Source organism: Propithecus coquereli, unplaced genomic scaffold, assembly GCF_000956105.1.
Source record: "Propithecus coquereli isolate 6110/MARCELLA unplaced genomic scaffold, Pcoq_1.0 Scaffold227, whole genome shotgun sequence".
NCBI lineage: Eukaryota > Metazoa > Chordata > Mammalia > Primates > Indriidae > Propithecus > Propithecus coquereli.
Window position 1 is genome coordinate 824411 of NW_012147808.1, and position 25669 is coordinate 850079.

Sequence of the window (25669 nt, forward strand, 5' to 3'; positions counted from 1 at the left end):
TTTGCAGAAGAGAAATCTGAATCACAGGGAGCTCAGCTTCAGACTCATCAGCCACCTTAACAGTCATGGCCACTCAGATAAAAGACTACACTTCCCAGCCTCCCTTGCAGTTCAATGTGGCCATGTGACCAGGCTCTGGCCAATGAGACATGAATGAAAGTAATGTCTATAACTTTAGGATTGGGCTCACATATGGTGGAGGTGTGCCCTCCTTTACTGTTTCCACTGCCTGGCAAGCCATCTTGGACCACAGAGCCAAGGGCAACACTTTAGAAAGATAGAGCAGCAACAACATAGAAAGAGTCAGGGCCCCTGATCTCTGGGCATACAACCTGGGAGCCACCATACCAGACCTGAACAGCTTATGCCTGTGAGAATGAAAGAAATAGCCTATCTTACCACCACCTCATACCCATTAGGATGGCTAATTTCAAAAAAATAAATAAATAAGAAAAAAGGAAGAAAACAACAAGTATTGGTGAGGATGTGGAAAAATTAAAACTGTTGGTGGGAAAGTAGAATTGTATAGCCACTGTGGAAAATAGGATGGCAGTTCCTCCAATAATTAAAACTAGAATTGCCGTATGATCCAGCAATTTCACTTCTAGGTGTATACTCAAAGAATTGAAAGTAGGTCTCAAGAGATATGTGTACACCCATGTTCACAGCAACATTATTCACAACAGCTGAAATATGGAATCCAAGTGTCCATCGAGGAAAGAATGGATAAAGCAAAATGTGGTCTATCCATACAATGGAATACTCTTCAGCCTTAAAAAGGAAGGAAATTCTGACACATGCTACGACATGGATGAGCCTTGGGGACATATCATGCTAAGTAAAATGACCCGGTCGTAAAAGCACAAATATTGTATGATTCTACTTATACAAGGATCCTAGCGTAGTCAAATTCATAGAGACAGAAAGTAGAATGGTGGTTTCCAGGGGCTGAGGGAGAGTGAGGAATAGGGAATTATTGTTCAATGGGTACAAAGTTTTACAAAACGAAAAGAGGTACGGAGCTGGATGGTGGTGTATGACATTACGAATATATTTAATGAAATATACAATTAAAAATGGTTGGATGGTAAATTTCATATTATGTATATTTTACCACAATAAAAAAAATCCTAAAAAAGGAAAATAGCCTATCTTGATTAAGCTACTGTTAGTTAAAGCATTTAGTATAGCTACTGAATCTACATCCCCTACCTCATGTAAAATAGCCCGGGACTGTGTTCCTCAGGAAGCCCTTCTTCCAACTGGCCAGGACCGCGGGGGCTACCTAATCACCAGGCAATCCACTGTTCCAGGACGACAAAGCAGTGATCAGCTATTTCCTTGGAATAAGAGCTGGGGAAGTTGCCCGGAGGAACCCACTAGATTGCCAAGGTAAGTAAGCGCAGCAGATATTCTGCCAGCGTAGACACCAATAAACCTGTACCAGTTGTTAAAATAGTAAAATACATCCAGGCCACTTGATAAAACAGCCACTGCCCGGAGCCACCCCACCCCTTGAATGTTCCCCCTCCCCTAACCTGGCCCCAGACACACCAGCTAAAGGAGTAACATCCGGCACACAAAGGGGTCCCAGGACCTCACCTTTACCCCCAGCCATCTGACTCGGCAAACCATACCACTTCCTGAAGACTCTGAGCATCACCCCTAGCTGTAAGGTACCCGGTCTCAGCTGACTGAAGGGAAATGAAACCCCGAACTCACTGCTGAGGGTGACGAGAGTTCTGGAAGGCAGACTTGCCATTTCATTCCCACCTCCACCGCCTCCTCTCCCTCCTCTCCAGAGCCAGGAGCACCCAGACCCCACCGAGCCCCGCTCTCGCCCATCCAGAATGTCCCACAGCCACACCCAGAGGTTATTGCACTCTTTTATTTACAGAAAACACAGATAAAGCATTTCAATGTTCATTTAGCAAACTGATCCACTCTTTTTTTTTTTTCTTTTTGGCACAAAGAAATATCACAGATGGACCCCAAGATCAATCAGAAACTCGTAAGATTCATCAGTCATCGCTGGTCCGGGGGCAGCCACGAGACTCAGACAGACAGACAGCATCGCCACAGACTGGAAAAAATAAACAAGGCCCACATTCACCTCACAGCAAAGACCTGCTCACCGACAGGCAAGGGTGGGCAGGAGAGGGCAGTTTCTCTGCTCTAAGGGGGGGACGTGGGCATTGGGGCAGGAAGCAGGGATGCGGAAGGGGTGGACACCATTCATAAATTAGAGGGAAGTGGTCCTTTTGTTTGGATCTTCTTACCTTGTATGAGACAGTGCAAAAACTACAATACCCCCACCACTCATCCATTCGGAAATTGGAGAAGCTGTGTGGCTTGGGTGCCTCTCCTCCTGGGTGCCGTGTGTGTGTGTGACTGTGTGAGTGTGGTGCCTGTAAACATTGTCACCGTCCACGCAGAGACCCAGCATCCGTGTGTCCGAATGGGGTGGGGTGGGGACCGTAGCCCACCGCGCGCGCCCTCTGCCCCAGTGATTCCCGTCCGAGACGTAGTGCAAATTTCAGAGACAAAAAGAGGCAGAAGGGAGCGGGGTGGGCAGGGGGCGGGAAGGACACAAAGACCGGGGTGGGAGAGGGCGGGGGAAATAAGGCAACAGTTAAAAACGGTCCATTTTATCAAAACCGACACAAGTGCCTCCCACCCTCCCCACGGCGCCCGCGTCACGAGAAGGGGCGGAAGTCCCGCTCCTCCACCAGGCTGACCGAGGGGTTCTTCAGCTCCTCCTCCGAGCCGGCCATCTTGTAGCCCAGCTGGGCCAGCACCTGCTGACAGGCGTTCTGCGCAAAGGCCACGATGTCGTAGGAGAGGCGGAAGCGCCACTTCTCGGCCGTGGCGGCCGAGTTGCGCACGGTGCCGTACTTGTGCTTGCCCAGGGTGGGGTCGCCCCGCGTGTTGTTCTGGATCCAGCGGGCCACGTGGCTGTCCAGGGGGATGCCCAGGAACCCGTAGATCTCTTCCGTCTTCTTCATGGGATTCCGCGCCAGGTCCTCGTAGCGCACCAACATGTACTTGCCCTTGAGCCAGGCGGGCCGCATGAGCCCGGTGGACACGGAGTTGGAGAAGTCCTCGCACACCGTGGTCAGCTGCGTCACGTCCAGGTTGTAGGGCTTCCTGCCGGTGCCGTACCAGAGCCGCCAGAGCCGGTACGTGTCGCGGAAGGTCTCGCTGCGCGAAGCCAGAATGCCACGAGGGTCTCGCACCAGCTGGATGACCTTGAGGTTGAGCCGGGGGTCTTCGACCAGAGCCCGCAAGTCGTTAACCTCGGGCACCCGCACCGTCTTGATGGCCACGTGGCTGCGCTCGCGACAGGCCTCGGCCGCCACGGTCAGGTTGAGCAGGCCGCACTTGCGCACGCAGTCCCCCTCCTCCAGCACCAGGTCGGCGGACCCCGGGGGGTCGCACACAGGGCGCGAGCAGAGGACCCTGCTGGCCCCGCGGCGGAAGATCCTGTCGGTGGTGTGGTTGACCGGCGGCGGCTTGATGTAGTTCTCCAGGAAGTAGAGGTCGCAGTCATACAGGCTCCGCAGGAGGTCGCGGCTGGCACCCAGCATGACCCGCCGGTCGGCCGGGCTCTTGCCCTGGGTGAAGCGGGGGATGAGCGTGTTCTGGACGTGGTAGAGGGGCTCAAACAGGTAGAAGACGTCCAGGTGCTGGTTGAAGAGCTGGCCCACGAAGGAGGAGCCGCTGCGCGTGGTGGCCAGGATGAGGATGTGGGTCTTGCGGGACAGGTTGTAGGCGAAGGTGGGGCCCTCCTCGCACAGGCGCTCGGCCAGCCCGGCCTCGGCCAGCCCCGGGCAGGTGTGGAAGGACTTGGCGGTGAAGGTGCGGATGGCGGTGTACTGGATTGCGATGGAGGCCAGGGCGAGGAGGAGGACGGCCTTCCAGGAACATTGCATGGCTGGGCACCTTCATGGGGCTGCTTCTCCGTGGCTCTAGGTCTGCGGGCAAAGGCGGCCAGTGGTCAGGTGCCTCACACGGCAGGACCCTGGCTTGCTCCCTGGGAAGAGCTGTCTCGGGGTGGGGGCCCAGGGAAACACCCGGCTCCCTGCCCAGTGCTCACACACACACCCCCAGAAGGCCTGAGCAGCCTCTACACTAGACTTCACCACTCTCGGGGGATTGCTGGCAGCTTCAGGGAGCCGAACAAACACTCCTTGCACCCAGGATTTAACCTGTGGATGAGTGCAGAGGCCTACTGGGCAAGAGCCTCTCTTCCCCAGCTCCCACACTAAGGGAACGCTGAGGTCCTGCCTCAAGCCAGGTCCTGCCCATCACCCCTGCCAGTGTCTTCCACCCCCATGACCTGGTGCCCAGTGCCCCAGGTGATCACCTTTCCTCTGTCCTCTGCCCAACCCTAGGGGGAAGAAGAGTCCATGTCAGATGCTTCCTTCTGTCGCCAAGCCCACGTGCAGGAAGGACCCCGGCACTCTGTGAGTCGGTGAGCTGCCAGCAGGACAGGAAAGAGGACAAGCATGTCAAGTCTCCTCCAATTTGTGGATGTGGGTGACCAGTTTGCTCTAGACGTGGCCTTCAGGGGCTCCTGGAGTCTCTAAGAGTCTCTGGAGAAGAGACGGGGGATCCAGAAGCCTCCCTTCCCAGGACCCAGGGTTTGCTCCTGGTCACTGCGGCAAGGGTCCAGGCCACAGGGCCAGAAGACCCCCACGGACCCCGAGTGAACTGGCCTGCAAAGACCTTAGGGAGACGGGGGCCTGGCTCCCCCAAGCCAGTCCCCAAAAGCCTCCATCCTTAGCCCTTAGCCCCTTCTGGCCACAGAAGGCGGGCGGGGGAGGGACCACAGGAAAGCAGGGAAAGCGAAGGGCATGCCACGGGTTCGGGGCAAGGAGCCAGCCTGAGCATCTTTCTAGTGCCCCCAAGGGAGGCCAGCTAGGCCACCAGGCCCTGAGAGAGGGCTGGGGCTGCTCCCAGAGCGAATGCAGGAGGGCTCGACCACTTACCAAAGAGGGGCTGCTCCGAGCTGGGGGGTCCGCAGCTGCCAGCGTCTCCAGGTCTAGCCGGCAGTCCCAGCCTGTGACCAGCAGACTACAGGGAGACGGGGAGGGGAGGGGTGCAAAGGTGGGGGTGGGCTCCCAAGCTCCTCCTCCCCACCCCTTCTCTCCCTGGGTCCCGTGTCCCACAGTCTGCCCCCTAGGGCCAGGCCATGAGGGCCCTGCCTGTTCTCCCATATCTATCACTAACTCAGGGACCCAACCAACCCAGTGCCATCTCTGATCCCCGAGGTCTGGCCCTCTGAGTCCTGGGCTGCATGCATCCCACTCCCTTCAGCTTCCTCGCCCACCCACCCACGTCCTCCTACCAAGTCACAGTCCCTCTGCTCTCACCAGGACCAGTGGGCAGCGAGGCTGGCACGCCTGCATGCCCAGCTGCCCGAGAGCTAGTGCCCCACACGGGAAACCCGCCCAGAGCACGGCCCAGACTATTCTGCATTTTAAATTCAATTTGTTCAGTGATTCTTTAGGAGGGGGTTTAGCAGAAGGCAGCAAGGGCTGGGGGGCTCACCCCAGGCCTCCAAGTAGAAAGGGCAGCTCCGAGGGGACAGCTGGGCAAGGGGATCCTTCTTCCAACCACACGGAAGGGAGGACACCAGCTACCTGAAACTCAAAGCAGAAGTGGACCAGGGAGCATTCCTGACCTTGGTGCTCCGCGCTGGAGTTCAAACACCAAGACGGCAGCATTATTTCAGCGAGCATCTACTGAGCACTTCCCTTCGCCTGCACCAGCTCATTTCCCCCCACAAGAACTTCCCGTGGAAGCCGGTGTCAGCTCATTTCACAGGTGAGAAGGCTGAGGCACAGAGGAGGAGTAACTGGCCTGGCTCAGTCCCAGCCTGGCAGGTTCCCCAGAGCCCAGGCTCTTCCCCTCCAAGGACATTTGACTTTCTGTTCCTCCAGCTTAAGCGTACTTGGCCTTCAACTTGCATCTGATTCCTGTCCCCAGCCCACTTGTGCCTTGGCAAGAGAGGGACCAAGCATGAGAAGGGGCGGTCAGACCGCTCTGAGACCTGGAGCATGTCCTCTCCCTTTGCTGTCTGCTCTTGTTGATCTCTTGGCTCCTGGCTGATGAGTGACCTCATGTGCTTTGTGAACACTCTCCCCACACCCTGCTGTTTGGCCTGAGTCCTTCGGGGGCGGAGTGAGTGGATCCTCGTTCCCCGAACCTGCAGTGCTGCCTGGCTCACGCACCCAACTTCTAGCACCGTGTTATTCCTGACAGCCCCCTCTAGGCGGTCAGGGTCCTCACTCCCGTTGCTCAGATAGAGAAACCGAGTCCTGTTTCAAATAGGAAATTGCCCTCGTTATCTATAGGAATCAGTACCAGATCACCGGGGGGCAGCGAATAGGGAAAGGGGCGCAGTCTAGATTCTTAGGAACTTCTCAACGTGATCAGAGAAAACCACACCCCTGACCACACCCCATCCCACCCGGCCTTACCCTGTGGCATCAGAAGACGCTGGCCTCCACCCCAGGAGGCTGGCCCGGGGACCCAGAGAGAAGGCCTCTCTGCTTTAAACCCCGGAAATTGCAGCCCTGCTTGCCCAAGTGCCTCAAGACAAATGGGAATGCCTTTAAAGAAGCAGACAGGGAATGCCACCAATACTCCGTGCCAGGCAATATCCGCAGGCTATTTAAGAGTCATTCATTAGCAGCAATGCCACTCCACTTGGAGGCACCTCCTTTGTATTTATTCACAGACATCTACCAGATACCCAGTGTATGCCAGGCACTGTTCTAGGCACTGCGGGTTACGTAGCATGAGGGACAGCGAGAACTTCCTGGGCATTCACGGTGTTTCTCCCAGGCATACACTCCCTTCACAGCCATTAGCTCCTCCTGCTCTCATGCCAACTCTGTGAGGCTGACGCTGTCACAACCCCATTTTACAGATGAGGACACTGAGGCTCCTCAAGGTCAGATAACCTCTCCAAGCTCACACCCCTAGTAAGGGGCAGAGGCAGGATTCCAGCCCAGGCAATGTGCTACGAAGTCCACGTTCGAATCCTCTTCCCTGATCTACTCCCTGTTTCCACTCATATTCTACCCCCTTTGGTCCCCACCAAGACTGCAAATAGAACCTTTAAAGAGTCTTCACTTAATTCTAGGATTCCAGTTCCAAAAACAGAATTCACCCCAGGGTATTCTTTAAAGAGGAGCATCTTAGCATCTTGCCAGGGAAGGAACCATTTAAGTTAACTCCTCCTCCCCGCCCCCACCCAGAGAAACTCAAGCTGCTGCTTTGCTAATAAATCAGAAGTAACTGGAGCAGCTCGAGGTTTAGATCTCTAAGACAATGAGACACAGCTTCACAGGCTACAGCCTGGGCACCCAGAAGGGGAACGTGTTTGAAGGTCCAGCCACAGGCCATCCCACCCCAGCCCCCGGGGAGGGCAAAGCCAGGGCATGGGAACGGGAAGATGGGGGAAGTCAGGCCCTTCTGGAAATGCCCCCTTCTCTCCTGCCAGCCTGGCAGAGCCAGGCCCAGGGCTGGCCAAGCTTCCTTGGTATGCTGGAGGCATCTGCCCTGGAAACCAGAGGTCTCAGGGCCAGGTCCTGTTGTTCCCAAGGGAGCCTCGGCCACTACAAAAGACTTCTCAAAGTCCTCCTCCTCCAAGCACGACTGTAGCCCCCAGGGCCCCTCTCTGGCTTCTAGCAGCCTCTGGCACGGCCTCCCTGCACCTCTGGTTAGTCAAAACCCAAGCAAACCTTGGACACGGGAGCCCAGAATGGATCATTTCTGCTGGAAGGCAGGGCAGTTGGTGAACTCCCACTCCCGGCAGAAAGCTCAGCATTCACTGACAGCCAGCCTCAGATTAGGGCAGGAGTGGGGGTGGGGACGACTCTGTGCTGGGGAACTACAACCAGAGCCGAGAGCTCAAGCCCTGAGCCAGCCGATGGACCTGTCACCCCAGGTGTGCGGACCCGCGCGATTCACGGCTATCCCTGAGCCTCGGGTTCTTCACCCATAACGTGCGTGTAGCCATAGACGAGGTGGTAAGAATCGAAGGACTTAGACCACTTAGTCAACGCGAGGCATATAGCTGTGACACAGCTCCGGCACCAGCCCCGCTGCTCCCAGCTCAACCACTTTGTGGCCGTGGGACCTTGGCTAGATTTCATAATCTTTCTGGGCCTCTGTTTTCTCACCTGCAGAATGGGGACAATTACAACAAGCTGTTGTGAGGACTAATTACTTATAGGTAATACAGCGCCCGGCATAGGGTAAGCACTCAATAAGTGTCAGTTCATGTCATCATTCAATGTCTGGTTTGTTTTCTGCCTCCGGGAAGTACCTCAGAACAAACCACACCGCAGCCGGCAGGGTCCGACTCTGTCCACCGCCCCTTCTCCCTGCGGGGGACTTTTTCCGGGAGGAGCCACCCCAGTGGCCTCCCTGCTGCCCTCTAGCGGCCACGTCCCGCAGCGCAGCCACCGAGCCCGGCGCCGCTGCGTTCAGAATTCCTGGGCTGTGGCTGCGGACGCGGGTGAGGATGCAGCCAGCGGGAGGTGATGCTGCAGGATGCAGTGAGGTGTGATGATGGCACGCCCACCCCGGCTGCGGCCTCTGTTCCGTGCACCCCCACTTCCTCGGCCGCACACCAAGAGGCCAGCAGCAACAGGCGGCCGCGCCTCCCCCAGGGCCCCTTCCTCTCCCATTCCGCTCTGGCAGGGAAGGAGCACGGAACCGAATGTCACGGGCAGGAACAGCCCACAGCCTCTGCCTTTCCCTGGCTGGGTGACCTTGGACTCACCCTCAGCCTCTCTGTGGCCCGGTTATTCCGTAGATCCAGTAACTGGAGGGCCTCGCAGCTCTGACCACTGGGGTTTTCTAATCCCAGGAAGGCCCCATACTCCATTCTCATGGTCAGTCGGGGCCACCCTCCCGGCAAACAGAGGGACCCTCCGCTGGGAGTGGGAAAAACCCAGGCATCTTCCAGGAAGATACTGGGGCTGGGCATCACTGTCCCCCGACTCAGCCCAATCTGTGGCTGCCCCAAACCCAGGGACTCTGCCCTCCGCTGAGTTAGGCCCCTGCCTCCCGCTATATAGAAATCCCGTGAACCCCAAAGCTGCGGCTCTTCCCCTTTTATGGACCACAGACCCCTCAGAACCAGAGTCCCTGTCCCAGAAAATTCCATCTGTGCCCACAATTTTCCACATGCAATTCAGAAGTTTCCTGGACTTCCAATAGCCCACACATGGGCACCCCTTCCCTTCCCTAGAGGCTTAACCCCTTCATCATTAGCATTCCCCTCACCACCACCCTGGGATTTTCTTTTCAACTGACTATATCAGAGAAGGCTCCACTGACATGTATATACTGACATAGAACAATTACCCAAGATACATTATTAAGTTTAAAAAAAAAACACCTAGGGGCCAGGTGCATGGCTCATGCCTGTAATCCTAGCACTTTGGGAGGCTGAGGCAGGAGGACTGCTTGAGCCCAGGAGTTCAAGACAAGCCTGGAAACATAGCAAGTCCCCATCTCTACAAAAAATAAAAAATTAGCTAGATGTGGTAGGGCGCACATGTAATCCTAGCTATTTGGGAGGCTGAGGCAAGAGGATCGCTTGAGCCCAGGAGTTTGAGGCTGCAGTGAGCTGTGATGACGCTACTGCACTCTAGCCTGGGCAACAGAGAAACACCCTGTCTCCAGAAAAAAAAAAAACACTAGGGCCAGGAAACATATGTGTAATAGTATGTCACCATTTCTGTTTTAAAAGAGGATGTACATATATAGTTGTATGTATGCACAACCAACCACTGAAAGAGCTTGCACTGAACTGGTAACTGTAAATGTCCCAGAGGGAAGGGGAGCTCAGGTGACCGGGTGGAAGACACAGTTTACACTGAGCTTTTTTATTCAGTTTGAGTTTATTAACTTTTGGGGACAGAGTGAAGCCACTCCGTGTAAGGACTGGTGAGGTAACTGATGACAGGGTGGGGCTCTGAACATCAGCCCTGGCACAGCACTGTGCCTCCCCGTCCTGTGCCCAGGGCACTGCCGGCCAGCTCTCCCCTGCCCCATTTCCAAGGCTACAGGGTTGAAGTCACTGCCTTTCCACCAGAAGTAGGATCTCTGCTCAGGTGGGTCACTAAGGACAGCAGCCAGCGGGGACTGCTGAGTCGGGGCGGGAGCTAAGAAGAGCCAGGCTTCAAAGGGGGCCTGGGGCTGTGCGAGCAGCTGAGGCCCAAGCTGGGAAAATGACTCCCCTCCCAGCCTTTCTCCCTAAAAAATTCTGTGAAGCCCTGGAGGATAAGGAAGAAAAGCAGAGAAAGGAGAAAAAAAAAAAATGGAGTATCATATTTCTGCCCAGACTCGAGCCAGGATGGAGGGACCTTAAGGCTCTGTGGTCCCAAGAACTGGAGCAAGGAGCAAAGGAACTGGAGAGGCAGAGAGGAGCTGGCAAACAGGCCTCTAGGACGGAGACTGCAGAGAGGAAATGCTTAATCCCTGGCTCCGGCATAGCCAGCACTGATCCACCATAAATGTTTGTTTAGTTAAGGCTAAAACACATAAAACAGCAAGGTGTTTTTCTTCCTAAGGAAAATGAGGTGATGAAAATGAGGCAAGGGGAACATAAGAGTATAAAAGTCTGAAAGAACCAGAGGCCAGGTCCGTGTACAAGAGTCAAGCCACTTGTGGGCTACCCATATGGGTCAGAGCTCCCTGGCAGCCAAGGGGAAAAAGGAAATATTTCATTTACATGTTTCACAAGACCCATGAGATAAAGATTAAAGCATCTGCTCAAGAGATGTCTAGCTATTCCTGACACTGAATCTAGTACAAGATTTCTCCTGAGGGGTCTCCTACAGAGCCCTGCATGTGTACCACCATGAACCATGTCCTCACGACCTTATACCTAATAAACCCAAAGACAAGTTTCACAGGACTGTGTCCTAGAGCATCCTTCAACGTGGGCAGTATGGCAACATACAATCCAGCCAGCGCGATCATCCAGTGGGGTGATCTGATGGGGCTGGACTCAGCCTCTGTGGTCTGGGTAGCTCAGGGGAGACTGCAGACACCAGTGCTTCTCTCTGGGGTCGCGCCCACCTCAACTTGAAACAGTGAAAGAAGGCTATGGACGTTCTCCCCAAAACCTGCACCAACATACATGATGTTTACGTACCATCTCTAGAGTCCCTGGGCCCTGCAGCCCATCCACAGACCCCACAGGCAGAGCCTACATATTCTGGGCACTCTAGTGGCGACACATTCTCACAGTCATGGTTTCCAAGACAAGCACCCAGGGAGTGACTGGTCCACTGACTGCTCACCATCACCAGAGCAACCTGGCTGCCTCTATGAGCTCCCGTGTCTCCAGCGCAGACTCCAATGTCCACATGTGACACCCATGGGTATTTCAAGCCTCCTTGAGAAGTTACCCACCGGCATTCAGGAAAGCAGTCTGGACACCCCAGCTATGGGGAGAGACAGGTCGGGGTTTGAACGCCACTGCTCTTGCTCTGTGGCTATGAGACCTTAAGCAAGGCACGTAACCTCTGCAGGTCTGTTTGTCCTTATATATGAAATGGGAAGAACGACCACAGAATCTTTCAAAGATTTGGGTTGTGACGCAAAGCCAGTGGACGCCCACAGCTTAACACAGTGCTGGGCACAGAGCGAGTGCTCATTGAATAAGAACAGTGAGTGCGATTTTTAGGGGCTACTCTAACCCACTTTTAACTTTTTTTAAAAAAGTTAAAGAGGCAATGCTGGCCTGGTTTAAAAAGTTAAAACAGATGCCACAGCCTCTTCCACTGAAGCGCTAACAGCCTGTGTGGTTGGGGACCCTCACTGTTCCGGCTGCAGAAATTTCGCCTGGGGTAAGGAGGGCAGCTCGCAGTCTGGCCGTGGGCCCAGCCAGGCGGGGGGCGGGGAGGGGTGGTTCCAGGCCGACCTAAGAGGAAAGTTTTCCCCTGCAGTGGGGAGAGTGACTGACCTCCTGGCCATGGCACAAGGCCCCAGTGTGCCCAGCTCCTCGGGGGAGGGATGAGTCAGAAGCCCCAGGTTCCTTGTCTCAGGCCGGTCCTACCACAGCCTGGCCTGCGGGAGGCGGGACTCTTCTGCCCCGACACTGGGCGGAAAAGCCCCGGTTTCCTGCCCCCCCCCCACCCACCCAGCAGCCACAGCCAGAGTCGGAAGAGTACTAAGGCCCCACCTCCTGGACACCGGGCTGCGGCCCATCCTCCCTGCTTCAAGGATGGGAAAACATCAACAGGCCTGGAGCACAGGCAGCTGCTGCTGGCCAGGCGGGAGGATGGGGGCCTTCTGTCCTGGATCCCAGAGTCTCCAGTCTCAGCCACCTGCACCTAAGGCGCAGCTGGTCCCGTGGGGACAAGAGCTGGGGTGGGGAACGGATGGGACCCCGAGACTCACCTGAGCCTTGAGGCGACAACATGGGATGGAGGGGGCTGCAGAAGATCACAGAGCTGGCTCCCATCGGGGACACGTGCCACAGGCAGGTACAACTGCCGCCTCTCATAGATGAGGAGCAGTGAGGCTCAGGCGAGTGGGGGAACCTGTCTAGCATGTGCGGCTAGTCCGTGGTGCCGCCAGGATTCAAACGAGGCTCCGAGGACCCCCAAGCCCCGTCCCTAACCACAAAGCTTACACCCTCAGGCTGCACCCAAGAGCAAGAGCATCACCCAGCACTGGGACACCAGAGAGGAGGGTCAGGGAGCGCCAGGGCCTGGGTGGCCACCAGGGGCCAGGACACACTGGTTCCAATCCTGACCGCAACACCCACCCCCGCCCCAGACCTTGGCTCAGCCATTACTACTGACCATCTCTGAGGACTGGGTCCCTGCGGCTCAGCTGGCGGGGATGCGGGGACTGCCTGGGGCCCTTCCTGGCTCATACCAATGAGTCTGTGCCAACTCACCAATTCCCAAGGCGTTCTCCCTCCCCGCTGAATGACAATAAGGAAGATTATCACAAACGGGGGTGGACAAGGGACCGCTGCGCCTGATTGACAGGAGCTAAAACACGCTGTGCTCCCCATGCGGAGGCCCAGTCTGGGGTGGGCAAGCAGGTGGAGGTGCCCGTGGTTTTATAGCAAGGAGCCCAGGAATGCCCATATCCTATGCAGCCAAGAAGACACCCAAGAATGTCTTTATTACCATCGAGCCTGAAATAGTCTGGAATGGGGCACAGGGTTTGGGCTCAAGGCCCAGATAGTGCCTCCCTGCTCCCTAAGCCCCGAGCTTATCACCAGCCCACAGCTGGTGCCAAGGATGCCCCTTGCCAGGATGCCAGCAAGGCTCACCCCGCCGCCCCTCTGTCTCCTGGGAGAGACGCACTAGGAAGAGCCACACTCCACCCATGGGGCACACGGCCAACCAGAGAAGCGTCTCCGCCCAGCATTGACAGGGGCCTATACGGTGAGGCATGACAGCAGCTGCTCACCCAGAGCCCACCCAGCTCCATGGCTCGAACCTTTCACGCATCACCTCGCTTGATCCTGTCCACAAGCCTGGGAGGAAGGACTACAGCTGAGTCCACTTCACAGGGGAGGGACCGAGGCTCGGAGAGGTGGAAGGACTTGCTCATCAGCTCAGAAGTGGCAGGATGGAGAACCGAATTCAGCCTCTGGGGGTCACGTGGGAGGTGTATATGCAAGTGAGGGCCTCGCCTCTCCAGAGCATTCCCTGACGGCTTCCCTTCCCGCCCCACTCGGACCTCCTAAAATGTCTGAGCCACCCCGTCAGCTCTCCTCACCTTTAGGTACACCTTAAAAGGTCAGGAGCGGCGTAACGACGGGTGAAACCCAGACCTTGAGTCCCAGGGCAGGTGAGGGGCTTAAATGAGACGGTGCACATAAATCTCTTAGCAGAGTGACTGGTGCGCAGTCATCTCCCCATCAATGGCACCTTCAGAACGTCGGCACCGGGCTCGGCTGTCCGTGGTCCTCATCTGCCCTGCAGAATCCTTGACACCTCAGGCCCTCCCTGCAGCTCTCCCCTATCCCTCCTCCCCCAGTGCCCAGTCTGGGGCCCTCAGCACACTGCAGGGACTCAGTGGGTCCTAAACAACTCACTGACACCGGCAGAGACTCTGGGGAAGGGAAGGAGCCGTGCCTTCTCCCCATCCCTCAGAAGGAGACGGCATTCCCAGCAACCTCCAGCCCACAGCCTTCCAGCTCTAATCAAGGAGCAAACACAAAGAAGGAATCTCTAAACATTTAGAAAACGCGGGAACCCTGTGCCCCACGCGGCACCGTGGGGATTTATAAAGAACAAATCATGCCTGACAAACTTGATAGCTTTCTTGATAGAATTACAAGACTGGTAGATGAAGGAAACGCAGGCAGGGTAATATATCTTGATTTTTAGCAAAGCATTTGATACAGCGCCTCGAGTAATCTTACAAAATTAATTCAAACAGACTTGGCCCTAAGCACTTGTCATGGGGCCTAATAGCAGGAGGGGGCAGGTCCCAAGGGTGCCGGGTGGCGGAGGCAAGCCTGGGGGAAGGGGCCAGAGGGCAGCAAGTCTGAGAGTGGGGGCGGGGCTGCCAGGACCCAGCGCTGGGTCAGATCTTATCTAACATCTTCATTAATGATCCTGAGAGAGGGAGTAAACAGTCCGTTAATGAAATTTGCAGAGGATATTAAATTGGAAGGTGTTGTGAACACCAATGAGGACAGCAAAGCAGTCCAGAGAGACCTAGGAGGGGAAGAACCTTGGCAGGAACCTGAGAGCTGGCAGGGGGTGTCGGGGGGACACTGGGCAGCAGCTGGGGCTGCCTGGATTGCCGGAGAAGAGGGACGGGCATCCCCAGGGCTGATGTGGAGCTGGGACAGGCCACAGCTAGCTTGGGTCTGGCCACACGGGCAAACCCCAGGAATCTCGGTTTTTCCATCAGTAAAACAGAAGCAAGAGCCAGCAGATAACAGGGATGCTTTGCAGCTCTGACAGCTGTCAGTGATGGGAGGGACTTTATGGAGCTTGGAGCTGAAGCCCACCTTACAGTAGGCGGGGAGGGAGTGTGACGCGGAGAGGGGCCTGCTAGGAGAGAGAAGGGCCGGTGAGGGGGACTCAGGCTGAGCCATCACTGGCACCCAGAATCTCCCCGGGCTGCGCTCCCCGATGCGGCCGAGGCTGGCACTGCTGGGGTCAGCCTCCTGCCCTGCCCTGGCAGGTGGGATGACAGCAGATCAGCTGGGGCTCAGGCTGGAGCCCCCTAGCCAGTCCAGACTCGCAGGGCATGCTGGGGAACACTTGAGCAATAGAGGCTCGAATTTGGGGGGAGGGGCAGGGCAGAGTCTGTTAGCTTTCTGGAGAGTTCCCTTATCCCTCTCTGGCTGACAATCAGGAGGGAGATGCTCCTCCAGCCAGATGAACCAGCCTCTGTAGGCTCAGGGGAGGTGGCCTGCCCCACCCAACCCCTTCTCTCTGTCACACAGGGCACCATTTCTGCCTGGACCTCTTCTGTCCCTTTCCCTCTGCCCCAATTCCAAGGGGATCCAGGACCAACCCTCCCCCAGGGGGCTGAGGCAGGAAGCTGCCTGTCCATCTGGACCTGGAGTATTTGCTCCCACAAAGCTCCTAGACAGGTGGGGTCGGAACAAGAGCACGGTGGTGGGCTCACAGCAACCTGAAACGAATGCTCTGTAGAAAGAAATGCATGGCTGGTTCCCAGCAGGGGGTGTGCCAGGGCTGCTGGGGGAGGCTCTTTGCAAAGCAGGAGACAGGCCAGCCAATAGATGTCAGGACCACCTGCTGGGACACGGGGGAGGCTCCAGGCGAACATGCTGGGGGGAGTTTCTTCCAATCCCCTGACTTAATAATAATGACACTTACGAACACTTACTATGGCCCTGTTCTGAGTGTGTTCCATGTCATAATGCATTTGACCTTCACAACACCCCTACCAGGTGGGTTTTCTTATTTTCCCCATTTTACAGAGGACGAAACCGAGGCATTGAGAGGTAGCCATGAGCCTTGCCACCTAGCCAGAGGTCCACACAAGCAGCAGCAGCCTGCCACCACAGGAGTAGCTGAGCACCTCCCAATAGGGGGACCTCAGTGGGTGGCGAGAGGCAGCCCCTCCTACAGGGAGACTAGAGCCTTGCCCACCCTCATCCTCCTCACGGAAGGGAGTTGGTCCAACTCCTGCCACACTTGTGGAGCCTGATTTTACTATGTTTCCTTCTCCCCCACCACAGCCTGCTACATCGAGTCCTCTGAACAAGTCTGTTTCCATGGAAACCATACAGTGACTCAGGGCTTCGGGACCTTCTCTGAACCAGATTATGAATATCAAATGCTCCCTCCCCGCACCAATGCAGAGTGGAGTTGGGAAAGTAGAGACAGACTCACAGTGGGCAAGGGAGGAGACATGGGGGTGGCAAGCGGAAACCCAGGAGGGCAGGAACCTGACCCCCTGGTGAGGGCCTGGCACCTCCCACCCCTCCCAGTGGAGCACAGACGTACACCTCCTCCCTTCTCTGATGCAGCCTGACACACACCCCTATATCAGCACCACCCTGCTCAGGAGCTGGGGCCCTGGAGGCAGGGGGGCGGAGGGAGGGTGGGTAAGGGGGATCTACACCCCTCCTACTAATAGGGGCCTGCGCAAGGCAGAGGGAGAGGGAAGCTGTCTGTGAGAGGAGCTTGACTTCGGATGCCAAGGAGGAAACCTCCAGCCAAAAGCATTGCAACTACTCAGCAAAGAGGGAAATTTGGATTTTAGGGCGGATTGTGCTACTGCTTTGAGATGAGGAAGCCAGCGGGGTGTTAAGTGAAGGGGCAGGGGGTGGCTGGACATGATTTCAAAGACCCAGCAGAGTTGGGGGGATAATTAGCAGAGACTTCCTCTCACCTGCACCCCTCCCCTCCCCATCCCACCACGTGGCCTGAGGCTAAATGAAAGTCTGCAGGGCTGGGCTCCTGGGCTCCAGCAGGGGCCTGAGGCCCGAGGGCAAATCCACTCCTCCTTTCCCCAGCAGCTCCCTAAAGACCCAGGAGGGAGGAGAATGGACTAGGTTGGAAGCTTGATACCTCCCTGGTGAATCCAATGTGTGAGTCATGACGGTGAAAGCACTTTGAAAAAGAAACAGGGTCATCATGATGCCAGTAAGTGTCCCTGGCTGCCGAGGACAGGAGCCTGGGAACTGCCTGCCCAGGTAAGGTGTCTGCCTGAAACAGCCTAGCCCCACCTCAAGGGGCTGCGGCACCTCTGAAGGGAGGTGCCTGGGACCTCAGCCCCCACCTGCTCGCCTCTCACGTGCCTTTGGCTTGTCTGCCAGGGTGCCGCCTCCTGCCCCCGAGTCTGCCCCCAGCTCCCACCAGCCAGCCCTCCAGAAGATGCTGGGCTGAATTTCTGTCCTTGACTGGACATCCACCTCCCCTGCCCCAGCCTCTAGCTCTCTATCAATGGCCTAAGCCCATCCTCTGACACCTGGATCTAAGAGTGGCCCTTCCTAGGAGCCTCCTGCCTAGGGGCAGTTTTTAAGTTCGTCGGGAAGAAATCAGAACAGAGCAGAAGAACCTAATACTGGGAAGGGGCAGGCCAGGGATCAGGGGAAGGGGCACATGTGAAGTCAGGCCAAGGTGCCACCCTAGGATGACCCTTGGGTCCTACCTTCCTCGAGTAGCTTGGCCTTTTAACTCCTAGAATCTCAGCTAGGGCTACTCCGGGCTGTTGCTGTGAAAGCAAGCGTCGGGTCCCCGGAGCCTAGGAGGGGCTGCTGCCCGGACCCTACCCAGAGAAGAGTGGGAGGGCTGTTCTGGCTTCCCGTGGGGGGCTCTGCACCATCCGGCGGCTCGGGCCCCACAGGGGCCCAGCTCATCGCAGCGTGGTGGATGCGGGTGCTGGGCCAGGGCTGCGAGCAGGAAGCAAGGGGCGGCCCCCGCCTCCGGCTGGAGCCCCGGTTTGGAAAGTTGGTGCGGGCGCGGGGACCTCAGGGTCTCAAGGCGCCTCAGCAGCCCCGAGACGGGCAAGCTGTGGGACGGTGAGCCCGCAGCAGCCCCCGGGCGCGCTCCGCAGCGGAGGGGAGCGGGGTGCCTCGGGGGCCGCCGCGCGTCTCAAGTTTGCTGCCCTCCTCGAATGGGGGCAGGGAGGGCTGGGGAGATCGCGGCGCTCACCGGCCACCAGCCCAGGCAGCCCCTTCCTGCGCCCAACACGCTGCTGTCCCTCGCCGCCGCCACCCCTCCACGCACCGCCCGTAGCGACTGTCCCCGGGCGGAGGGGCGTCTCCCACCGCGCCCGCGCCCCTCCCGGCTGCTGCGGCGGAGTGTCCGTTCCCGCCCGCCCCGGGGCCCGCCGGGCCCCGCCAATACCTGGTCGGGGGCGCGCCGGGAGCCGCTGCAGCGCCCAGCGCCGGCTCCATCCTCCGGTCTGGAGTCAGGCTCGCCGGGGGCCCGCGGGTGGCGGCGGCGGCAGCGGCGGCGGCATCCTCCGCCTCCCGCGCCCTCCTCCTCGGCCTCCCTCCTCCCTCCTCTTCCTCCGCCTCCGCGCGCCCCTCACGGGCCCCTCTTCATGGCCCGGGGGCGCGAGCCCGGGGCGGCCCGAGCAGCAGAGTGCGTTGTCCCGGGCAGGGCGCGGGACCGGGGCCGGGGCGCCGGGACCCGAGGGACGCCGGGCCAGGGGCCAGGGGCCGGGACCCAGAGCGCCGCAGCCGCAGGCGCCGGAGCCTCACGGAGCGCCCGCCCGCGTCCCCGAGCCGACAGCGGCGGCGGCGGCGGCGGCAGCGGTTTCAGCGCCGAGCGAGCGGCGGGCGCTGCGCCCCGGCTCCACCCCCGAGCCGCCCGCCCCTTCTCTTCCCCACCCCTCCAGCGCGCGCCCTCCGCCCCCCGCGCCGCCCCGGACGCCCCCTCCGCAGGCCGCTCGCGAGCCAGCCCCCACCCACCGCCCCGGGCAGGCCACGCCCACCCCATCTCCGGGAGGCCGGCGGGCAAGGGCTGGGGCTGCCACTGGCACCCCTTCCCGTTTCTTCCCGTAGCCTCCCTCCCCCTGCCCCCGAGGACGCAGCTCGCCGGGCCGCCCGCCGAAGCCTTTCTCCTGAGCGCCCCCCTCCCCGAAGGCCGGCTGGGGCCCCAGCCTGGCCCCTGGCCCAGCTGTCCTCTACCTCTTCCCCAGCCAGCGCGACAGAGGGACTCCAGAACCCAGAACCGGAGCCAACCACCTTTCAGTGCCAATACCCCAACACACACCCCTAGCCCATCCTCCTCCCTCGCCCCTTTACCTCTTGAGTGTGGAAGTGAGTCATTTGCCCCTGCGCCAGATGTCCCTCCCGAGCAGGGTCCGGGGTAAGGGAGGACAGGCTTAGTGGGGCACAGGAGTGGATTTGCAGGCCAACTATCTTCCAGACCACCCTCCACCCCGGCCACCCACTTCCCACCAGACTGCCTCTGGGCTCCTGGGTGGAACTCCAGAGCCACTGCCGCCCTTCTATGTGAAGGACCAGCCCCAGAGCTGGCAAACCGAGCACCTTGGTCCTTCATTCTCTGCACAAATATTGACTGAGCATCTCCCGCAGGCCAGGCCTGCATGGCCACCAGGGATAGGTTGGTGACAAGGCAAACGGACCCCCGACCTCTCAGAGTGGAGTGCAGAGGAAGCAGGGTAAACAGGCAAAACCTGGAATCCGTGGCCCTGGGCTGGAGAGGACAGCAGGGAATCCCAGCCTTGCCAGCATGTCTGACCATGACCAAGGTTGGCCACCCCATGGGCCTCTTTCCTTATCTGGAGAATGGGTAGGTGGTTTGGCTGGCTGAACCTCCGATGCTCCTCTGTTCTGACCAAATGATTACCTTCCGAACTATAGCCTCTCTGTCACTCCTGGGCAGCGGGCAGGGAGCAGTGGATGGCTTGAAAACTCCAGGCATTCTGGGAGCCTCCTGTCCTAGGCACGGAAAGGCAGCGGCTGCCTCCGCCCCACGCTGCAGTAGAGGGGTTAGCACAGCAACTTCCCGGGTCAGAGGAGCCTGCCGTGTGACTTTGTGTGAGTGACGCAGCCTCTCTGCGGCTCAGTTTCCTCGCCCAGAAGATGGAGATGCAGGTCCTCACCTTGTCCTGGGGCTGCTGCGATCACCAGATGGTCAAATGTATGTAAAGCGCTCAGCACAGTGTCTGGCACAGGTTGAGTGCTTAGCAATTGTGCAATGTTATTATTGTTATCGACTGCTCGGTAGCCAGGAACAAACAGTCACACACTCACCAGGAGAAGAATGACAGCTATGCTTCTCTGGAGGACTCAGGACTTGGATCATCAAGAATGTCTCTCTCTCCGCCCAGGACCAGGTGGTACAAAGGCCCCTGCCCCCAAGGGTCCCACTAGACCGAATGGCCATTTATCTTGACCACAACTGCAAATTCATAATTATTAACCCCTGTCCCCCTACCCCATCCCATCAAGCTGGGGTGGCTAACATCACCTTCCAGTGCGTTCTGCAGCTGCAGCCATGGCAACCTGTGCTCTGGACTGCCTGCCTTCCGCCCCACCGCAGTCAGGATGTCAGGGCCAGCCCTCAGTCCTGACTTCAGGGTGACCAGATCTGTTTCCCCACCTGCCACCTCCCCCACCCCAGGAGTGGCCGTGTCCTGAGATGCCTAACAAGAGTGCTGACCTTCCAGAAGCAGGGACTTCGTGTCTCAAAATCCCAATTGTCCCTCCATAGAAAACCCTGAGCTCTAATAGCCCCGGGCTGAGCCATCGGAACCTTCTCTTTCACCCAGAACTAATCCCTCCCCAAGTTTTCAGCCTGACAAGAATAGTCGGGGTTTAGAGAGAGCTTTCTCTTGCTCGCACTCTCAGATCCAGCGCCTCATTTTTCAAATTCCGGTGTATTTCGGGTGGAGAGGAGGGAAAAGTACATCTGGCTGACATGAAAAGATTGGTGTGGTTGTAATGTAAAGACAGAGTGGAATTTGGAATTTTTTTGAAGAAGATTTAAACTAAAAATAGACAGAAGACCCAGTCTCAGAAATACCAGGATTCTGTTTTCAGTTTCCTGGCATCTCCCACATGACAAGCACGGGTGTTTCTTCAGCACCTAAGATGTGCACTGCACTGTGGCAGGTGCCGTAGGGGAAAGAGAGGGGGAGAAAACAGAAGCAAAGGCCTTGTAATCAAGGAGCTTGGATACCACACGATGAAGCGGCAAAGAAAAGTTGCTGCAAATATAATTGAATGCAAAAAAATGTAACCTTGGAAGTCAGAGGAAGATGTGCCCTTGGAGGATCATTCAGGGAGGGCTTCCTGGAGGAGGAGGGAGTCGAACTGAGGTTTGAGGGGTGGGTAGGGTTTAAATAGGAAAAAGAGCAGGAGAACCTGTGAGAGAAAACAGCAGCTATCTGGGCTCGTTTGTGGGATAGTAGGGAGAGTAATATTAATGGCTAATGTTTGAGGTCTCGCCATGTGCCAGGCACTGTGCTGTTTGCTTTGTGTGGATTATTACATTTAACCCTCAGAACAACCCTATGAAGTAGCTATTGTCATTCCCATTTTACAGATGGGGAAACTAAGAGCCAAAGGGGTTAAGCAACTTACCCAGCTTTGTAGAGCCAGTGAGCAATGGTGTCCCAACCATTCCAGTCTACACGAGGGCCACGCTCTGGTGGGGGCGCCTGCACGGGAGGAGCTGACGGTCAGGCAGGCCAGGCAGACAACAGCAGGTAGGGGGCCTTCAGAAGCCCCCAGATGAGGGGTTTCCTGAAATAGAGCCCTCGGGCCCTCCTGAGGAACTCTAAAATGAGATATTCCCTTTTCCCCTCAGCAGGCAGGTCCCTGGGGTATTCGGAAATGTGTTAAGGGACTTGGGGGTTCGAGATGCTGACTTTTTAATATCTTCCGACTGTCCATGCAGTGGCGGTCTGTGCCACCCACCTTGTTATTTCAGTCTGTTCTGGGAGATTGATGGCCCAGGCTTTGATTTAAGATCTGCCACTGCGATCCTCAATTTCCCATGTCTCGGGGGACGCTGACAAGGCAGCAAGTGTGTGGAGGGACAGCTCTTGGCTGTTCCTGGACTTCAGGCCCAAGAGCCCACAGCACCTGCAGAGAAACCAGAGAGGCCTGGGCAAGGGCAGCCGGGCCCAGTGGCCCTTTCCCCGCAGATGAAGCGAACGCCCATTCAATGACAGAGCCAGAGGAGCCCGCGGACGTGAGCTAAACCAACTCCCTCATGTCATAGAGGAGCAAACTGAGGCAGGCCCAGAGAGGTTATGTGACTTACCCAAGGCCACACAGGAAGTGAGCCGAGCCTCCAGCTGGGTCTTCAGCTCTTTGAGGAAAAGTTCTCTTACGTACCTCCTACCCCCAGCTCTGCCTTGTTGTGGATGAATTCCTCCTCTGGATGAATCAAGGGACCAGAACCTCTTTGTTGTCGCAATAAAACAAATATTTGAGGGCCTTCCCTCTGGCTAGGTGCTGTGCTAGGCCCTCAGATACATACGATCCCATTTCTTCCTCATAAGATCCCTGTGGGTCGCTGGCACAGAGGTTGCCAGGCCCGCCAGCGCACAGATTCAGAAGACCACATCATCGTGGGAACACTTCTCCTGCCCCATGAGCTCCTCCAGCCGAACCCCTTGAAAAGCTACCTCGCTACTCCACCTACAAGGGTTTCTGAGAATGAATCCCTTCAAGGGACACCGCATTGCTCCCAGACCAGCCTGCCATCTGCAGCCACCACTGGCATGCTCTCTGCTCCTGCTCTGTGAACTGCCAAAGGCCAAGAGGGCACTTGAAGGAGCGCCCCGCGCCCTGCTGTGCCTCCCTAGTTGTGGCCCTGGCGGGGAAGGTAATGTCCAGGCCGAGGGCGACCCCTGATTCTCCCATAGCCCCAGGCCGGGGCTGCCAGAGGCAAGGGATTAGCATCTCCCCCAATACGGGGGCCCTGGGGCCGCGGGGCCTCAAAGCTCAACTGCAGGGCCATGAGTCTCCCAAGGCCTCTCTGCAAACAGCTTGCACCGCTGGTGCCTGCAGCCTCTAAACCCGGACCTCAAATCCAGGCCAAGGGGCCAGAGAGGGGGGCGCCGTTTCCTCACTACTCTATCTCTCCTGGGAGCCACTCCCAACAGAAAGTCCCCCTCCTCCTCCCGTGACAGAACAAAATCCCCCAGATAAATTAGAGGATGCCGACAAATCCCGGAGGATGGGAGGACACAGAGAAACTAACAGATTTGCTTCTGGTAAGTAGCCAAGGCAGGATTTGAACCCCGATCTTGTGAACCCGCCCCTGCATGACACACCTGCTGCCAGACTGCCTTCCTGGGCCTGGTGGTGGGGAGGCAGGAGTGACCTGTGTTGGGGAGATTTGGGCCTGTCTTCCAGGAACTCCATCTTCCTTCCTGTGGCCTCACAAGGTCCAGCCCGGATCTTGCCAAGGTGAGTCTCTTCCAAGTCCCCGAAGTTCTTGAGAAGAAGGAGACTTCAGAGGGGACCAGATGCCCCCTTCCTTCTGAGGAAGGCGCCTGCTCCGGCTGCCCTCTGAGGCAGGAGCACGCGCTGAAGCTGACCCTCCCCAGCCCACTCTGCCAGCCATTGCCACACTCACCCCTGTGGCCCGAGGCCATGGAGACTCAGGCCGAGGAACATCGGTGAGCGCTCTCAGGACCCAGGACTCCCCCGGGACCCCCCAGGGCCCTCCTGCCGTGGAAGCAGAGTGGTGGCTTCCACCACAGGCCGTGTTCATCTTAAGACGGCTTCTGCCTCCCGCTCCCCGCCCCCACACGCCTGGCACCGGGGCGCATCCTGAGACACCCAGCCACAGAGCCAGGAGGAGACAGACAGACTGACCAAAGACAAACAAGGCCTAAGATGGGCCCCAGACCCTGTGTCTGATCTAAAAATATGACACAGTGAATATCGCACAGGCCCCAGGGCTGGGGAGGTGATGGGAGTTGGGGGCGGACAGCAGAACAGGATCGTGGGCTGCAATTAAAATTCCCATCCTGGGTAATTCCCAGGCCGCCGTAGCGCTGTTTCCATGGCATGAGGGGCTGGCCCAGAGAACGCAGATCCCGGCAGGTGGGGCTCCGCCTCTGCGCCTGCCCGCAGAAGCCTCCGCCCTGGACCCGTCAGCTCAGAGCAGGATGCAGGATCCAGCTCGGAACCCTGTGAACAGGTGCCCAGACTGGCGGGGACAGGGAAGGACAGGCAGTGTCTGGGCCCAGAGAGCAACTCAGTGACACATCCTGGGACAGCAGGAGGCGACCAGGGTCCTGGGCCAGTCTCTAGGGCCGTGGGCCACCTGAAGCAGCCAGGACTCCAGTCTGGTCTCGACTGAGGCGGGAAGAAACGTCAGGCCCTCAGGAAGCATAATCCTTATCTGATAAACACCCTCCCCCCAGTGCCCTCTGTCCCCTCTCCAGCCTCCAGGCCAGGCTCCCCCGCCCCGCCGCCTGCCCAAACGCCTCTCACCACCTCATCCCGTCCTTACATCTGGCTCGCAGGCTCACCGCCTGCTGGCCCCCGAGGCAGCCCTTTCCGCAGCCTTGGCTCGTGCCCAGAAGGCTGGAGGCCCTTCTGGCACATTCCCTGCTGGCAGGTGGTGACAAGCAGGGCAGGAGTGGGAGCCATATCTTTACAGAGAGCATCGGAGGAGGTGAGACGGGGAAAGACATACCAGGGCTGTCCCTGAGGTGTCCCCCCCAAGGAACCCTGCGGCAGCCCAGCGGGCGCGCAGATGACCCGGAATGCCAGTACACACAATCCCGCGTCTGGGGAGTCTGGCCAGGAGAGGCAGCCACAAGTCCTGCCTCCTGGGGCAGTTCCCGGAGTCTGGGTTGCCTGGGAGGGGAGGCCTGCTTCCAGGTGGTTACCTACAGGCTGGTTCCGTGGGGCCCTCGGGCTGCCCGCACACTCTCCCAGGAGGGGAGAGAAGGGGTCAGTAGGCATTCGATGTCCCCTTCCCTTCTCTCGCCTGGCCCACGTTCTGGGTCTGCCCCCAGCCTCTCAGCCCCGAGGTGCCAGCTCCGAGTGCCCCGTCTGCAGGCACCCCAGCCCCTGGCAGGAAACAGCGTGGAGAACGGGAGGGGTCCCTGAGCCCCCCTGCCCAGTCCCAGGCTGAACTGGGCTCTTTCCCTCCTCCCTCTGGGGAAGGAGGGAGAGCGGGTGTCCCCGCCAGGTGTGGTCAGCTCTTGGTCAGGGGCCCGTGGGCACCTCCCATCGGACAGCCCAGCCCTGGTCAGTGCCACATGGGCAGCTCTGGGAACCCAGCCCAGGAACAATGGGGCCATTGACTCAGCCTGGGCCTCATACAATGACCCTCTTGGTCTATCTCCATGGCTAGACGGTGTGTGAGTGGGAGTGTGTGTGTGTGTGTGTGTGTGTGTGTGTGTGTGTGTGTGTGTGTGCATGTCTGAGAGAGAGAGAGAGAAAACTGAAGGTAACTGGAGAGCCCAGCAGAGGCAGGAGAAGGACCAGCAAGGGATGTATTTATAATGATGTCGACATCTGTCCTTCATTAAGTGGCTACTGCGTGCCAGGCACTGTGCTGGGTACTTATATGGTCCTCCCGACAGCCCTGTGAGTCAGTTCCAACATAGCTCCCATTTTAAAGGTAAGAAACTGAGGTACAGTTATAGAAGTCAGAATAATGGTAACTCCCTGACAGGGGACTGACTAGGAAGGGGCACAAGGGAACTTTCTGGGGCAATGGAA

At 57.8% G+C, this 25669-nt stretch overlaps 1 protein-coding gene across 1 annotated transcript; it reads right to left on the reverse strand.

Moving 5' to 3' along the window:
• Positions 1-1874: 1874 nt before the first annotated feature.
• Positions 1875-18477, reverse strand: CHST1 (carbohydrate (keratan sulfate Gal-6) sulfotransferase 1). Its single transcript, XM_012645125.1, has 4 exons — positions 18342-18477; positions 5554-5645; positions 4992-5076; positions 1875-3974 (listed from the first exon to the last, which is right to left on the reverse strand). Exon 4 carries the CDS (start codon positions 3930-3932, stop codon positions 2697-2699), a length of 1236 nt encoding a protein of 411 aa, XP_012500579.1. The 5' UTR covers positions 3933-3974; positions 4992-5076; positions 5554-5645; positions 18342-18477; the 3' UTR covers positions 1875-2696.
• Positions 18478-25669: the final 7192 nt, after the last annotated feature.